This window comes from Drosophila tropicalis, unplaced genomic scaffold, assembly GCF_018151085.1.
Source record: "Drosophila tropicalis isolate 14030-0801.00 unplaced genomic scaffold, ASM1815108v1 contig_878, whole genome shotgun sequence".
In the NCBI taxonomy this organism is placed as follows: Eukaryota; Metazoa; Arthropoda; class Insecta; order Diptera; family Drosophilidae; genus Drosophila; species Drosophila tropicalis.
Window position 1 is genome coordinate 1984130 of NW_027173374.1, and position 16123 is coordinate 2000252.

The 16123-nt window shown below is 41.1% G+C and overlaps 5 protein-coding genes and 2 non-coding genes across 8 annotated transcripts; 5 read left to right on the forward strand and 2 right to left on the reverse strand.

The window, feature by feature from the left end:
* Positions 1-7: 7 nt before the first annotated feature.
* On the forward strand, positions 8-1019 carry scpr-C (SCP-containing protein C). Its single transcript, XM_068300986.1, has 2 exons — positions 8-155; positions 204-1019. The coding sequence occupies exons 1-2, from the start codon at positions 48-50 to the stop codon at positions 876-878; spliced, it is 783 nt and encodes a 260-aa protein (XP_068157087.1). The 5' UTR covers positions 8-47; the 3' UTR covers positions 879-1019.
* LOC137585276 (J domain-containing protein CG6693) lies at positions 882-1950 on the reverse strand. Its single transcript, XM_068300985.1, has one exon. The coding sequence runs from the start codon at positions 1887-1889 to the stop codon at positions 1002-1004; it is 888 nt and encodes a 295-aa protein (XP_068157086.1). The 5' UTR covers positions 1890-1950; the 3' UTR covers positions 882-1001.
* A 222-nt stretch (positions 1951-2172) lies between these two features.
* RpL3 (ribosomal protein L3) lies at positions 2173-5061 on the forward strand. 2 transcript variants are annotated; one of them, XM_068300983.1, is made up of 6 exons: positions 2175-2297; positions 2421-2613; positions 2852-3020; positions 3496-3631; positions 3961-4350; positions 4589-5061. In XM_068300983.1, exons 1-6 carry the CDS (start codon positions 2295-2297, stop codon positions 4940-4942), a joined length of 1245 nt encoding a protein of 414 aa, XP_068157084.1. In that variant the 5' UTR covers positions 2175-2294; the 3' UTR covers positions 4943-5061. The 2 variants fall into 2 exon arrangements, with proteins under 2 accessions (XP_068157085.1, XP_068157084.1); XM_068300984.1 differs by lacking the exons at positions 3496-3631; positions 3961-4350; positions 4589-5061 and adding an exon at positions 3265-3487 and having other exon boundaries at positions 2173-2297.
* On the forward strand, positions 2677-2757 carry LOC137586004 (small nucleolar RNA U43). Its single transcript, XR_011033665.1, has one exon. It is a non-coding gene; the product is annotated as a small nucleolar RNA U43 (small nucleolar RNA).
* LOC137586006 (small nucleolar RNA U83) lies at positions 3094-3177 on the forward strand. The gene has a single exon (XR_011033666.1). It is a non-coding gene; the product is annotated as a small nucleolar RNA U83 (small nucleolar RNA).
* A 254-nt stretch (positions 5062-5315) lies between the features above and the next one.
* On the forward strand, positions 5316-13155 carry Sbf (SET domain binding factor). The gene is given in 10 exon segments (XM_068301255.1): positions 5316-5639; positions 5709-5812; positions 5886-6233; positions 6297-7262; positions 7330-8832; positions 8834-9920; positions 9980-11617; positions 11682-11807; positions 11867-11949; positions 12047-13155. Coding segments are annotated over 10 exon segments (6003 nt in total). The 5' UTR covers positions 5316-5584; the 3' UTR covers positions 12140-13155.
* HisCl1 (Histamine-gated chloride channel subunit 1) lies at positions 13003-15235 on the reverse strand. Its single transcript, XM_068301260.1, has 6 exons — positions 14787-15235; positions 14516-14699; positions 14141-14450; positions 13911-14045; positions 13463-13842; positions 13003-13391 (listed from the first exon to the last, which is right to left on the reverse strand). The coding sequence occupies exons 1-6, from the start codon at positions 14903-14905 to the stop codon at positions 13245-13247; spliced, it is 1275 nt and encodes a 424-aa protein (XP_068157361.1). The 5' UTR covers positions 14906-15235; the 3' UTR covers positions 13003-13244.
* Between the last annotated feature and the right edge of the window lie 888 nt (positions 15236-16123).

Below are 16123 nucleotides of genomic sequence, written 5' to 3' on the forward strand. Positions count from 1 at the left end.
TAGTGACAGTCAGTTGAACATTCAACGACAAGAGAAGCACCAGCAAGATGAAGTTGTTTCTAGTGTTGGCTGCTTTGATGGGACTCACCTTGGCTGTGGACTACTGTGCCCTGCCCACATGTTTGGACAAGCACATTGCCTGCAACAACAAAGGAGTAAGTGCATCTATTAATTGTATCCTTAAGCTAAACAAATCGATTTAGAATTTCAGTGCGGATTGCCCCAAAGATGTTCGAGAAATCAAAATGAATGCCCATCATAAGCTGATCCTTACACTCTTTAATGATTTGCGTAATAATGTGGCCAGCGGATCTGTTGAGAAACTACCAAAGGCTGTTCGCATGGCTAAAATGTCCTGGTGCGAGGAACTCGCTCATCTAGCCCTCTTTAATGTAAAGACTTGTCAATCTCTGCCAGATAAATGCCGCAGCACCGAACGCTTCGCCTATGCAGGCCAAAACAATGCAATCTTCAGTTACAGTGGCTCTGAGTCGGAGTACACTGATGCCGAAATCATCAAAGAGCAGATTGAGAAATGGTTTGCTGAACGTTCCAATGTCACTCCTGAAATAATGTCCGGTTTCCCTGAAGAGTTGCCCAACAAGAATGTCGCCAAGTTCACCATTGCAGTGGCTGAGAAAAACACTCATGTTGGCTGTGCAGCTGTTCGCTTCTCCAAGGACTTCTATAATCACTTTGTGCTGACCTGCAATTTCGCCACCACCAACATAATCGGGCGACCTGTGTACACACCGGGAGAGAAAGCAACTTCTGGATGTAAAAATCGTTATGGCGCTGCCTTTGACTATCCCAATTTGTGCTATGCCAAGGAGATCTACGACAATGAGCTTGTCTCAAAGGATATAAAAGTGTATTAAGGATTTGATATGAATTACGGGATATTTTAATGATACATAAATACATATATATATATATAGAAACTGTATAAAACTAATGAAGATAAAAATTAATCCTTAATATAACTACCGCGTGGCATAAACTTAAGCTTTTGTTTTTTCCACACGTCCTCGTTTAACGCCATTCAAAGTCTGTTGTTTGGTTGCAGCCTTGACCTTCTTTTTCTTCTTTTTGTCCAAGGAGCCAAAGTCCACTGTCTCGGATACATCCTCACCTCCATACTTTTCTAACAGACGATCCATAAGAGAATTGTAAGTAGATTCACGTTTATTTTTGCGAGCCAAAATCATTTGCTCCAAATCGCCATCTGAAGCTTCCAGTTCGGCCTCATCTTCCTGCTGCTTGCGACGTTCAATGCGTTCCTTGATGACTTTAGCTTCCTTGGACTCACGGGCATATTTCTTGTGACGTTTGTTTCGTTTGGCTGCCGGCTCCTCTGTAAATATTTTATATTCCGGCACTTCGCCAGCAGCTATCATCTCACCCACAACCACTTTTATTCGGGGTTCATCCTCGACTTTCATAAAGGGAACATGATTCATTATGTAGTTGATGCAACCCTTTCCTCCCAAATATGACTTTTTCACGTCTGTGCGCTCTAAATCTGATCCTATATACTCTTTTTCATAATTGCTAATCTCCTCCTCTGAGATTGGCTTAAAGATTTTGCTCCACAATTCCAGCCAGGAAGTCATATTGCTCTCCTCGTCGTCATCATCGATAATGCCCTGCTCATCGTAAAGAGCCCGCTTTTGGGTATCAGTCAGAACCTGATACAACTTGGACAAGACTTTAAATTTCTCGGTGGATTCAGCCTTTTGTTCTTCAGGGACCCGATCGGGATGCACCAACAGGGAAAGCTTGTGGTAGGCTTTTTTAATTTCCTTCTCCTTGGCATCTTTCTTAAGGTTCATCAACTTGTACACATCGCGTGTCTCAAAATACTTTTCGCATAATTCTAGAGTAGACATGTTTGTGTGAAAATTTCTTTTTTGTTACTGCGGAATGCGCCAAATCTAATTAGTGTGACCGCTACCTCGCTTGCTAGAGCTGGGAAATCCATCGATGGCCTTATCGATAGTATCGATGGAAATTAAAAAGTGCGATAGGTCGATGGAAATTTTTGTTGGCGATCTATCGAACTAGAACTTTATTAATTTTCCGATAACAGTGTTGAAAATTTATTAGTATCTTTTATTTATTTAGTATCTGGCAACAATAATGTTAATTGATTTGGCAACACTAATGTTCATTGATCTGGCAACACTAGTGTTTTCGGATCTGGCAGCACGAATTCGCCCAACCGCAGCCAACTTCGCTTTTCGGCCATCTTCTTCCTTTCTTTTGCTTTTCAACGTCTGAAGTGAACAGACGCCATGGTAAGACTTAATAATTTTTCTTGTGCAATTGCAATCTTAGATTTTTTTTTTTTCAAACTCCAAGTGTGAACAAGTGCAGTGTGTATAATAATGCAATTTGTTATGTTTATTTAAACTCTGCAGTCTCATCGTAAATTCTCTGCGCCTCGTCATGGCTCCATGGCCTTCTACCCCAAGAAGCGCTCATGCCGTCATCGTGGCAAGGTTAAGGCTTTCCCTAAGGATGATGCCACCAAGCCAGTTCATTTGACTTGCTTTGTGGGCTACAAAGCCGGTATGACCCACATTGTGCGTGAGGCAGACCGTCCTGGTTCAAGTAAGTTTCGTTCGAAACATTTTTCCCAATCTTTCAAACTATATTTAGTTGGTTTTTGCTATCGTGATGAATTTAGTTATCAATTATGGTTAGAACAAACATGATTTCCGTGATTATCAATTATAACTAGGGCGAACTGATCAAGCAAAATCAAACTGAGAACGGGAACCTATTTTTCATTGAACGTTCCACGTGACACGTGTTTAACCTCACTTTTTCTTTACTTCCCATTTTGCAGAGATCAACAAGAAGGAGGTTGTAGAGGCAGTAACTGTACTGGAAACCCCACCCATGATTGTTGTTGGTGCCGTTGGTTACATCGAGACTCCATTCGGTCTCCGTGCTTTGGTCAATGTCTGGGCTCAGCATTTGTCTGAGGAGTGCCGTCGTCGCTTCTACAAGAACTGGTATGTACCAATGCGGCCATTTTGTTTGCTCTCAACACGTGTTCTCCAGCTCTGACTTCTTTGCCTCTCTCTTTGGATGATGATAAGATGGTATCTGAATGAGCAAAATTACTGTTGAGAAGCCTTGTACCATCTCTGCTGCCTTCCTTCTGATCAAAAAGAGAGAGAAAGAAATGACTGGGGAACATTACTCTGACTACAACTAGAAAATCCATCATACTAAATTATGCAAATCATAACAAAGTTCTTGGATCAGTGAAAAATCACTGAGAGAGCTTTTCAAATCTCTGCTAGTTGTGTGAGCTATTCCAACCTAAACCTAATTTTTGGGTAAAGAATCTGGAATCAGTGAGCATGGCCTGGAAGATGGTTAATCTCCGCTTGTGATCGCTTCTGTCGTCGCAATGAGGTGCCCTTCCCTTTTTCCCCCTCTTTCTTCCTCTAATCGCAGACGAAAAATGCTTTAATCGTCCAGGTACAAGAGCAAGAAGAAGGCTTTCACCAAGGCCAGCAAGAAGTGGACCGATGATTTGGGCAAGAAGAGCATCGAGAATGATTTCCGTAAGATGCTGCGTTACTGCAAGGTTATCCGTGTGATTGCCCATTCGCAGGTAAATAGCAATTGATTATTCTTTCATCATCATGTCATGCTTAAATGCGATGTCCTTGGCCTTGTTGCGCCCTTGTGGTGCGCTCGGTCTAAAAGGTATCCGTGCTGTGGCTCACTCTATTCACAGTTTAGGGGTACAACGTCGCAGATGAAATTGCCATCTTTCCGATGTGCATAACTTGATATATTCCACTAACGGTGCGTAGCCGCTTAGGCGATTATCGCTCGGTTAAACCATATCACGTACATTCCAATACTTCATTATTCAAATTTTTCTTTCGAAATTGATCAATCCCGTAATCAAAACCAATTTTGTTTTCCTTATTCCAGATCCGTTTGATCAAGCAACGCCAAAAGAAGGCCCACATCATGGAGATCCAGCTGAACGGTGGCTCCATTGAAGATAAGGTCAAGTGGGTGCGTGAGCATCTCGAGAAGCCAATCCAGGTCAGCAATGTCTTTGGTCAGGATGAGATGATCGATTGTGTCGGTGTTACCAAGGGTAAGGGTTTCAAGGGTGTCACCTCGCGTTGGCACACCAAGAAACTGCCCCGCAAGACCCACAAGGGTCTGCGCAAGGTCGCTTGTATCGGTGCTTGGCATCCATCTCGTGTGTCCACCACGGTTGCACGTGCTGGTCAGAAGGGTTACCACCACCGTACCGAAATCAACAAGAAGATCTACCGCATTGGTGCCGGCATTCACACCAAGGATGGCAAGGTAAGCATCGAATTTCTAACGGAAGCAACAATTTCATTTAGTAGTTTGTGGTTTTTGGGTTTTTAATGATGATCAAACCTAAATAAAACGACATCGAAAACAAAAACCTTTGATATAACCATGATATTTATAATGATAGGACTGATAATCCCAAACCACAGATTAAATATTGAAATTGACGAAGCTCTCTATGGTCTTCAGGATGCTAATCACAGCTATGGTCTTGTTTTTGTTTTAGGTTATCAAGAACAACGCCTCCACCGAGTACGATCTGACTGATAAGAGCATCACCCCCATGGGTGGCTTCCCCCACTATGGTGAGGTCAACAATGACTTCGTCATGATCAAGGGTTGCTGCATTGGCTCCAAGAAGCGCATCATTACCCTGCGCAAATCTCTATTGAAGCACACCAAGCGTTCGGCCCTGGAGCAAATCAAGCTCAAGTTCATCGACACCTCATCCAAGATGGGTCATGGTCGTTTCCAGACTCCTGCCGACAAGCTGGCCTTCATGGGTCCCCTCAAGAAGGATCGCCTCAAGGAGGAGGCTGCTGCCACCACCAGTGCTGCTGCTCCCGCCACCACCGCCTAAGAACAGAGCAAATAAAATCTTGGGTATTGCGCTTTTTCTTCTACCGACAGATGACGGTAGATTAAAGAACTTAAAGAAAATAAAATGCGTTTTCAATAAATTAACAAAATAACTCCAAATCTTTTTGAATGCACTTGTTTTTTAATGCTAGATAAAGGTTGTTGGTGTTAAGTGTTATATTCATTATTAAATCATGTCTTAATGGTGAGCCTTAAAAATATTTTTAGTCCTTTGGAAATGCCTCACATTTATATGTATATTGGAACTAACAGAACTCATCGCTGTTTAACTTAACATTGACTGTTAAATTTTCGTGCATTCGGCCACACTAGTATTAATAGCGCTGCCAGATCTGCAGAAATTATGATTTCCTTTCTGGCAACACTAGAGGCGAGCCTCAATTAATTGAAATTGAAAGCTGGAATTTTTATGCAAATTAGATAAGAAAAAAGAGAAACACATACACACATTTGGTTTTCGGACACGGCCTACAAATTGCCAACGTTGCAGTGTGTGAAGTGAATAATAAGCCAGGTTCATCATTGGCCGGCGATGTGCAGAGGAGGAGAAGGAATTCCACGACGAGCAGAAGAGGAAGAAGCAGCAGTAGTAGGTGTTCTTGTTATTGTGGCTGTATAAAAGATGTCCCGGCTAGCCGATTACTTTGTAATTGTTGGCTATGATAATGATAAAGAGAGTGAGTGATGATGGCAAGTAAGGGTGCTGGTGGGGTCGTTAAAACTAAAGAACTCGTTTCCATTCGCAGAGACTGCTGGAAATGTATGTGGCCAGGCCATATGTGGGAAAATTGTGCAACGTTTTCCCGAGAAAGATTGGCCGGACACACCCTTTATTGAGGGCATTGAATGGGTAAATATTAATCGCTAAATCTATACATACAGAATGCATATAATAAATTTACGATTTTATGGTTCTTAACTAGTTCTGTCAACCTTTGGGATGGAATCTTTCTTATGAAAAACAAGAACCGAAATTCTTCATCTCTGTTTTGACCGATATCGATGCGAATAAGCATTACTGTGCATGCCTTAGTTTTCACGAGACTCTGGCTATTACACAGACCAGAAGTAGTGTGGATGACGAAGATGAGACAACAATTGGTGGCAGTAATAGACTCTTGGGTGGGGCAGTTAATGCAAGTTCCGTGGAGGCAGCGGCATCAGCATCATCAGTGGTGGGAGTTGGCGCTCCAATTACACACCACAGTGTGATGTATGCTCCCAAGTGTTTGGTACTTATATCACGCTTGGATTGCGCCGATACATTTAAGGTAAATAAAAATTAACATATTGAAAATATTTGGACTTAATTCATCATTGATTTTATTTTGCAGAACTGCCTGGGTACCATTTATACAGTGTATATTGAGAATTTGCCATATGCTCTGGAAAATCTGGTCGGAAATATTTTGGGATGCATTCAAGTGCCACCTGCCGGTGGACCACAGGTGCGCTTCTCCATAGGGGCTGGTGATAAGCAATCGTTGCAACCGCCTCAAAGCTCTTCGCTACCCACAACTGGTAGTGGTGTTCACTTCCTTTTCAAGCAACTGGGCATTAAAAATGTCCTAATCCTGCTCTGCGCTGTGATGACCGAGAATAAGATACTATTTCATTCCAAATGCTATTGGCATTTGACGGACAGTTGCAAGGCATTGGTGGCCCTAATGTACCCATTTCGTTATACCCACGTATACATACCCATATTGCCTGCCCCGCTGACCGAAGTGCTGTCGACACCTACACCATTTATCATGGGAATCCATAGCTCATTGCAATCGGAGATAACAGATTTATTGGATGTCATTGTTGTGGATTTGGATGGTGGATTAGTGACCATACCAGAATCATTGACACCGCCAGTTCCCATGTTTCCATCGCCATTGTGGGAGCAAACACAAGAATTACTATCGATGATACTCTTTCCGAATTTAGCTCAAGCGGATTTGGCATTTCCCAGCCAGCATCCGCCAGTTAGCAAGACCCAGACGGAGGCTCACATAGACAAGGAGCTGCGTGCCATATTTATGCGTTTGTTTGCCCAACTCCTTCAGGGTTACCGTTCATGTCTGACTATCATTAGGATTCATCCCAAAACAGTGATTACATTTCATAAAGCTGGCTTTCTGGGTGCACGTGATCTCATTGAGAGCGAATTTCTTTACCGCGTTCTGGACAGCATGTTCTTCACTACATTTGTGAACGAAAGAGGTCCACCATGGCGAGCAGCCGATGCCTGGGATGAGCTCTACAGCTCCATGAATGAGCTGCTCAAATCGGAGGCACAAAACAAGAATCTCGTGAGTTGAATGGGAAATATCTTTCTAACTATTTAAAAGAATATCCCACTCATTTTTATTTCAACAGATCCTTACCCACATTCAAGAGCTTGGCCGTACTCTGTTCGAAAATGAAGGTACTGGTCATAGCGGTTATGCCCAGAAAGTCTTACGACCACCGGAAGGTTCCTTTCAGCGCATTCATCAGCCTGCATTTCCTCGCATCAATAGTGAAAAAGTGGAGCTGATTATTCAAGACGGCATACGTAAAAATGGTCTGTCTGCTCAGCGTTTCCATGTGACACGTAATCAGCATAGAATTATTCCCATGGGTCCTCGTTTACCCGAAGCTTTGGATGTGCGCCCCAATGCCGTGCACAATTCGGTTCGTCGATTAGAGGTGCTGCGCACCTGTGTCGCTTACATTTTCGAGAATCGCATTGCAGATGCCCGCAAATTGCTCCCAGCTGTAATGCGTACTTTGAAGCATCGGGATGCTCGTTTAATTCTTTGTCGCGAACTCTTTGGTTATGTGTATGGCAATAAGGCCGTGCTGGATCATCAACAGTTCGAGTTGGTCATACGTTTTATGAACAAGGCCTTGCAGAATTCCTCCGGCATCGATGAATATACTGTGGCTGCCGCTCTTTTGCCCATGTCAACGATTTTCTGTCGAAAACTATCCACAGGTGTAGTGCAATTTGCTTATACAGAAATCCAGGATCATGCGATATGGAAAAATCTACAATTCTGGGAGTCTACATTCTATCAGGATGTGCAGGCACAGATTAAGGCATTGTATTTGCTGCAACAGCAACAACGTCGCCGTCAAACAGAGAGCAAAAAAGAGGCCAATTGCATATTGGATGAAGTCCCATTGGAAGAGCCAACAGCCCTGGAAATTACTGCCGAGCAACTGCGCAAATCACCCACCATTGAGGAGGATAAGAAAAACGAGCTGGCCAAATCTGAAGAGTCCACCTTGTACAGCCAGGCCATACATTTCGCCAATCGCATGGTATCACTACTAATCCCCCTGGACGTTAATGTGGATGCAAGTAGTAAGCCAAAGCCAGCTTTTCGGCTCGAAGAGAATCAGAGTGTTTCCAATAGCATAATGGGTTCCCATAGCTTAAGCGAACATTCCGATGAAGGATTCGAGGAGAACGATGCCCTGGAGATTGGTGTAACTGTGGGCAAGACGATATCTCGCTTTATTGACTGCGTTTGCACTGAGGGCGGTGTTACGTCTGAGCACATTCGCAATTTGCATGATATGGTTCCGGGTGTGGTGCATATGCACATCGAATCATTGGAACCCGTCTATCTGGAGGCCAAACGTCATCCGCATGTTCAGAAGCCAAAAATTCAAACGCCTTGCCTGTTGCCAGGCGAAGAATTGGTCACAGAACATTTGCGATGCTTCCTTATGGCCGATGGCCGTGAGGATGATACCCAGTGTCTAATTCCAGCTGAGGGAGCTCTTTTCTTGACCAACTATCGCATTGTCTTCAAGGGTTCACCTTGTGATCCGCTCTTTTGCGAACAGACCATTGTCCGGGCGTTTCCGATAGCCTCGTTGCTAAAGGAGAAAAAAGATTTCGGTGCTTTATTTGGCACATTTGGATCAAACGCTGCCCGAGGGACTTCAATTGCGTTCAAGTAGCTTTCAATTACTGAAGCTGGCCTTTGATACGGAGGTCACACCCGAACAGATTGAATCGTTTCGCAAGACATTGGGCAAAGCGCGTCATCCATTCGATGAGTTTGAATATTTTGCCTTCCAGTCATATGGAACAATGCTACAGGGCGTGGCCCCGTTAAAAACGAAAGAGAAGTACTCCACACTAAAGGGCTTTGCGAAGAAGACTTTGCTGCGTACAGCTAAACGTGCGGGCTTCAAACAAAAGCAGACAACTAAACGGAAACTGGTTGCCGATTACGATATGGGCAGTGCTGATGCTCTGGAGACTCACTCCCTGGACGACGAGCTAGAGGATGCCGATGAGTTTGAGACCCAGAATGAGACTCTGCCCCGCCTGCTGAGTTCTAAGGATATCGAACGTATGCGCGAACGTAGCTATGTCCAGGATTGGAAGCGTCTGGGATTTGATGCCGAATCGCAGCGCGGCTTTCGTATAAGCAATGCCAATGCTAATTATGCCACCTGCCGATCTTATCCGGCTATCATAGTGGCTCCAGTGCAATGCAGTGATGCGACCATGACACATTTGGGTCGCTACTTTAAGGGCCAACGGATTCCATTGCCCACTTGGCGTCATCAAAACGGAGCTTTGCTTATTCGTGGTGCTCAACCGAACAGCAAGAGTGTGATTGGCATGCTGAAAAATACCACTGGTGCCAATACCATGACCCATCACCATCATCATCATCTTCATCATCCGCACGATGTGACTCATTATCATGAGCAGGACAAATATTTTATGGCCCTGATAAATACGATGCCAAAGATGGCTTTGAATCAGTACACTGGATTGAATTTGTCGATGAGCTCATTGTTGGGCCATGGTGAGGATCATCACGCACACCACCATCATCACCATGCACAGCAACCGATGACACCTGAAGTGACGCGGAAACATGAAGCCAAAAGCAGCACCATGAAAGGCACCTCAGCTGCTCCACTTGGTTTTCGCAAAATGCGACTCTATGCTTTGGGTAAGCTATTGATTATGAAAGATTTAGAGGGTGTTTGCATTAAATTTTTTGTTTTGCAGGTGAGAAATCTCAGGCCAAGTCGAATTTAAACGGTGATTTCTGTGCTGATTTTATACCCGTGGACTATCCGGATATTAGACAGTCCCGATCGGCTTTTAAGAAACTTATTCGAGCCTGCATGCCCTCGCACATTGCCAATGATGCGGATGGGCAGAGTTTTGCCAAAATGGTTGAACAATCCGATTGGTTGCAGCAGATCTCCTCGTTGTTGCAATTGGCCGGCGCTGTTGTGGATCTGATAGATTTGCAGGAGAGTAGCGTTATGCTTTCGCTTGAGGATGGCTCTGATGTTACGGCTCAATTGTCTGCTATAGCTCAACTTTGTTTGGATCCATATTATCGACGTTTAGACGGCTTTCGTGTGCTGGTGGAGAAAGAATGGCTGGCATTCGGCCACCGTTTTGCCCATCGAAGCAATCTAAAGCCATCGCATGCCAGCACAAATATAGCCTTTGCTCCGACCTTTTTGCAATTTTTGGATGTAGTACATCAACTGCAGCGACAATTTCCTATGGCCTTTGAGTTCAATGACTTTTATTTGCGTTTTCTGGCCTATCATGTGGTGTCGTGTCGATTTCGAACTTTTCTTTTCGACTGCGAGTTGGAACGTTCGGATTCAGGGATATCCGCCATGGAGGATAAGCGTGGTTCACTGAGTACTAAGCAAATGTTTGGCGGTGGTAGTGGCGGCGGTGGCGGCGCAGGTGGCGCTGGTTCGGATGATGAGTGTAATATCTATCCATTGGATATGCGAAGTCCGCGTAATCCCACGCCTCTGAACCGCATAGGTCACTCCATTTTCGATTATATCGAGAGGCAGCACAGCAAAACGGCCATTTTCTACAATTTCCTCTACTCATCGGATCAGGATTCACATATGCAAGTTCTGCGTCCTCAACATAGCCTGGCTGCTTTGGACCTGTGGAGCTACTATACCAATGAGGAGCTTGCCCAGGGGCCGCCATATGATCTGGAAGTCACCAACGTGGATGACGAAATCGATTTGTCCGAAATGAAGGGAAAACGTATGATGATAACTGCCGGTTATGACAACATTGAGAAATGTAATCCCAATGCCTATGTTTGCCTGCTCAGTGAGGTTAAGCAAGCGGAAACGGAACGTGGCCATCTTTCCCAGAAATGGCAGCAAGTGTGGAATCAATTGGAAGTCCCTCTTAATACCGACTCATCCATGTCATCTTTGTCACGTAAAACTTCACTTAACAGCATGCTGATACAGCAGACGCACAAACGCTCAACTTTGGAAATCATTATGAAGGGACGTCTGGCTGGCTACCAGGATAAATTCTTTCATCCACATCGTTTTGAAAAACATCCTTATACGACACCAACCAATTGCAATCATTGTACCAAATTGCTTTGGGGCCCCGTGGGATATCGCTGCATGGACTGTGGCAATTCATATCATGAGAAGTGCACAGAGCTATCCATGAAGAATTGCACTAAATATAAGGCCATTGATGGATCAGTGGGTGGGCCACCAAATGTGAATATGTCACAGGGTGGTGATACGGCCAGCATTGCCTCTAGTGCGGCAACAAGTGCAGCACGGACATCAAGCCACCATTTCTATAATCAATTTAGCAGCAACGTGGCCGAGAATCGCACGCATGAGGGGGTAAGTTTGACTCTCTAGTTAATGGATTCAATGAAAAACTAAATTGTGCTTTCACTTATGTAGACATTTGTATAAACGTGGAGCCCTGCTCAAAGGCTGGAAACAGCGTTGGTTTGTCCTGGACTCGATTAAGCATCAATTACGCTACTATGACACATCCGAGGACACCCAACCCAAGGGAATTATTGGTAAGAGATATAGTTGTATTTAGAATTACTCAAACCCAATAAACTTCTTCTTAATACAGAACTAGCTGAGGTCCAGTCAGTTACAGCCGCTCAGCCCGCACAAATTGGCACAAAGCGAGTCGATGAAAAAGGTTTCTTTGATGTGAGTATATAGTTACTTATAATCGATTTGATTCTATTATTAGGTATTATAAATTGTTATTATTATTCTAAAACCTTTTCTAATAATCTTCTTGCAGTTAAAGACTTCGAAACGCACTTACAATTTCTACGCGGTGAATGCAATTTTCGCCCAAGAATGGATTGAAAAATTACAGGCTTGCTTGCAGTAATCGAATGGACTTCTCAGTCAGTCCGTCTTTCATCCCGTTAACCGTCATCTATTGTTATAGTTTATTGAACCACAGAAAAAAAACACTTCCTTGACTCCAACTTGGCCTCCTAGTTTCTTGATTTTGTTATTTTCTATTAGAAAAATCCATTAACTTATTCGTTTTTTCCAATTCTATTTTACTATGTGTGAGTATTTACTTTCCCTCCTACCTTTCTATTTACCTGGATCTGTGTATTATTTATTACTATATAAGTGTGTAATTCCTTAGTTGATTTAGTATGAAAAGTTGTTCATATACATACAAATATGCTAGTAACAATTATCGCAAAAAAAAAAAACAAAAATGCTACAAAATTTAGTAAAAAAAAAAGAAAAAACAAAAACAAATCGATAACAGAATCGTGCGTATATATATATATATATTATATAATGAAACTAATATCATGTGATGTCAATAATGAAGCTGATGATGCTGATGGGCTGATGGCGGGCAGTGACTCTTTTTTTTTTTTTTGATACACAACTTTTTATATATTACATAACTACCTACAATATATGTATATGTGGGAGTATATAAGCATGTATGTACATTAATGTGTATACTAGGCAATGCAACCGTATTCTGTATCGTCTAAAATTATATCAAAAATAAATGCAGTTTTGTATTAGTTAGTTTCCAAATTAGATAACTTCAATCGGCTTAAATTCGGCTGGTAAAATATATTTGATTTTAATTTGTTTATATAACGGTTGCATTCCCTATTATATATATGTATGTATGTTATATACGAATATATAGTAAAAATACCAAAGATAATTCCACCTTTTGTTGCGCAATCAAAATGCATTTCTTAATTTCTTCCGTATTTGGTTTCTTTTGTATTCCATACAACGCCTTTACTTTCATTATTTATACAACTTTTTGATAATTATATTATTATTATTATTATTATATATAAATAATACGTATTATTTTTGTGGCTTAAAAACTCGTAATATACATTTTTAAACAAATGCGCTTTGTATTTCATTATTATGTTGAAACATATTAGTGTATATGTATTTACTCTGGTATTACAACTTCCCCTTTTGCTGTCAATTTATCATAGGAATGTTGTCCAATAGACAATGTTAAGTATGAAGAAGGAGAATGGGAAAAAGAAGCGCGAAAACTTGTCTATATAAATTGCAGTGGCGTGTCCATGGCAGAAAGTATCATATTGTGGCTCTATGATCGACTCTCGATGATGCTTTATTACATATATATTGTTCATAATTCATAACTAATTCCGACTGTCATCAATCAAAAAGTCAAACTTACCTTTAAATCATCCATATCTGCGATGTTCTCATCGGAATAACCCTTCATAGCTTTGGTGGCCACTGGTCCCATATAATTGTTAACTACCGCGAATTCCATGAGTGATAGAAACACAAATAACGAACACGTCGACATCCAGATATCTATGGCCTTGACATACGAAACAGGCGGCAGCGATTGCTGGGATTGTGTATTCTGAGTGGCCAGTGTCAGCAGCGACGTTACACCCAATGTCACGCGAGCTGGTATAGCCTCTGGTTTAATCCAAAACGATATCCAGGACATGACCACAATTAAGGCGGATGGAATGTATGTATGGAATAGATGATAACCCAATCGGCGGCGTAAATTGAAGACAATGGCTAAACAGGTAAAGTTACCTAGAAAACGAATTATAGAACTATTAAATGACAGATTCAGTCCAGGTTGATAGGCCAACAACACTAACCCGTTGAGTATTCTATGGTGCAATCAGTTGTATAATTATTCGATATATCTAATTGTGGCAATTCGATTTCCGCATTGACCACCAACGGATCTGTCATATTCCAAATAAATACCAAATCTTCAACTGTATGCGATACTATAAAAGTGACAGAATTGCATTATCTTAAAATATATTCCAAATTGATCGGTTTTCGAATTTGTAACTTGCATTTTGAATTTTTCGTTACTTACGACTTTCGATCATCATAGAGCAAATTTGAGTGTCGTGTGGATAAGACTCGAATTTCATGGCACAGGATAATACCAGCGTTAGTTTGGACATATATAGGAGTGTCTTATCGTGATAAAGCCAGAGATAATGATTCGGTATACTCATCTCATGGAAGGTCACCTTTTTGGCATTCTTAAAGAAGCAATCGGGCCGCCAGATACTATGTAGCCAGTCCACATCCAGAATGCGATATTGTTCGCTCATATTCTCGGGCAAGCGCAGACGAGGATCACGCCAGCTTTGTGCTAGAAATATGTCCGTGACATAGGTCTAATTGGGGGGGGGGATAAAAAGCTATATATCTAGAAATTTTTATACATATCTTTTATTTATACCATGGATTCTTCGTTGATGGAGTCCAATGACAGAACCGTAACATGGAAATAGACCACTGTGGGCTGACCCAAGAGTTTGGGTGCCCGATTCTTGTCGTATGTTTTGGATGGAATCGGCAATATATCCGGTAAAGATAAACTCGACTCGTAATGCGAAACCAGCTCAGCGCTTTCCGTATTATTTCTTTAAGGGTTTCGACATTAAAGAACATTTCGTTTTTTTCGACATTAATGCTGATGCAATCTGTTTTAATGGATAGATTTTTCTCACCTGTAACCATGAACACATTCACCTGGCAGAATCGATTTCTCTAGCATAAACAAATTAATTGTCATTGCAATCAGGAAATTATTCGGCCTCGATTGAATCTTCTCGAAAATCGTTGGCATTTTGAAATTCACAATCTAAATTTTGCAAGACACTATTTTCCGAAAATTTCGCTTGTTTTTGTTGATTTTGATTTGCTTGAATTTTGGATTTAATAATTGAAACGTTTCACGTGATGTGCAATTTTTTTGCGTTTGCATTTCAATTTCAGTTTTAGCTTTATTGTTCTACTACGGCACATTATGTCATTTTCCAAATGTCTGGCATTGACATTGATTTGGATTTCGATGTTGATTTAATAAATGCAAAGAGTATTATGTAGAATTTCTACCATTTGCCTTTGTTCATCATTTTCAATTCTAAATAAAGAGTTAGATGTAGACAAAACGTGCTATTTCTGTGCGCTACTCAAGGTGTTGTGATAAATTGATTTCCTATGGTTTCATTTCGCTTTCATTGGCATTCCACATTCCACTTTTTGCATACATCCGACGTTGGACAGCAGAAAAAAATGCAACGGACTCATATGCGAAAGGCCTCTCTAAAAAATTTTTACAGTTTTTTTGATTATAGAAAATTTAAAAACAATAGATAGCATATTTTTGCTAAATTTATAAATTTTTGGCACTCCCGACAGAATGACATAACTTTTCGAATTAAGCGCTTTAGTTTAACAGTTACATACGAACTAAAGAACCAGAACTAGAACTAGTCTAGTTTAAAAAATAGTTTTTTGTTTAACAACGCATTATGAAAATCAGCTAATATTTTGTCTCAAACAAAAACTAGTCTTCAATTTGTAACGGCTATTTGGGATGACATTTGTATGGGAGTACAATAAATATGCAATAAAATAATATAAATTATTAAGAACCAATAAGTACATATCTTATTAATTTCAAGCAAAAATAATTTATTATTTTCTAAAGAAATGTAAGAGCATTTTATTCCTAATTTCAATACAATTAGTATTATTCAATGATATTTAAAAGTTTAAATTCAATCTGATCTGTAATATTTCTAAAATATGGTTATTGTAATTAGTATATATTTTTTTTTAATCATTTGTGTTATTCAGAATTGTTTGAAATTATTTTGTACCCTTTCATTAAGGGCTTACATGATTGTCTAGGGGGTTTTCCATTGCAAGTCTTATCAAATTGTAAGTTAATTAAAATGACATCAACGACTAGGAAGTTTTTTTTGTTTATCTAAATATTTGCCTTGCGACATTGTGTCAAGAGCATGAAATTTAAAATAATCTTAAATATGCGGGTGAA

Excerpts from the sequence above, each read along its gene's own strand:
- scpr-C (XM_068300986.1), top strand. The coding sequence starts at position 48 with ATGAAGTTGTTTCTAGTGTTGGCTGCTTTGATGGGACTCACCTTGGCT. Across the intron at positions 156-203 it reads TTGCCTGCAACAACAAAGGA|AATTTCAGTGCGGATTGCCC; the intron begins GTAAGTGCATCT and ends AAATCGATTTAG.
- LOC137585276 (XM_068300985.1), bottom strand. The coding sequence starts at position 1,889 with ATGTCTACTCTAGAATTATGCGAAAAGTATTTTGAGACACGCGATGTG.
- RpL3 (XM_068300983.1), top strand. Across the intron at positions 2,614-2,851 it reads GGCAGACCGTCCTGGTTCAA|AGATCAACAAGAAGGAGGTT; the intron begins GTAAGTTTCGTT and ends CCCATTTTGCAG. Across the intron at positions 3,632-3,960 it reads GTGTGATTGCCCATTCGCAG|ATCCGTTTGATCAAGCAACG; the intron begins GTAAATAGCAAT and ends TCCTTATTCCAG.
- HisCl1 (XM_068301260.1), bottom strand. The coding sequence starts at position 14,905 with ATGCCAACGATTTTCGAGAAGATTCAATCGAGGCCGAATAATTTCCTG. Across the intron at positions 14,700-14,786 it reads GAATGTGTTCATGGTTACAG|AAATAATACGGAAAGCGCTG; the intron begins GTGAGAAAAATC and ends AAACCCTTAAAG. Across the intron at positions 13,392-13,462 it reads CAGATATGGATGATTTAAAG|CATCATCGAGAGTCGATCAT; the intron begins GTAAGTTTGACT and ends TATGTAATAAAG.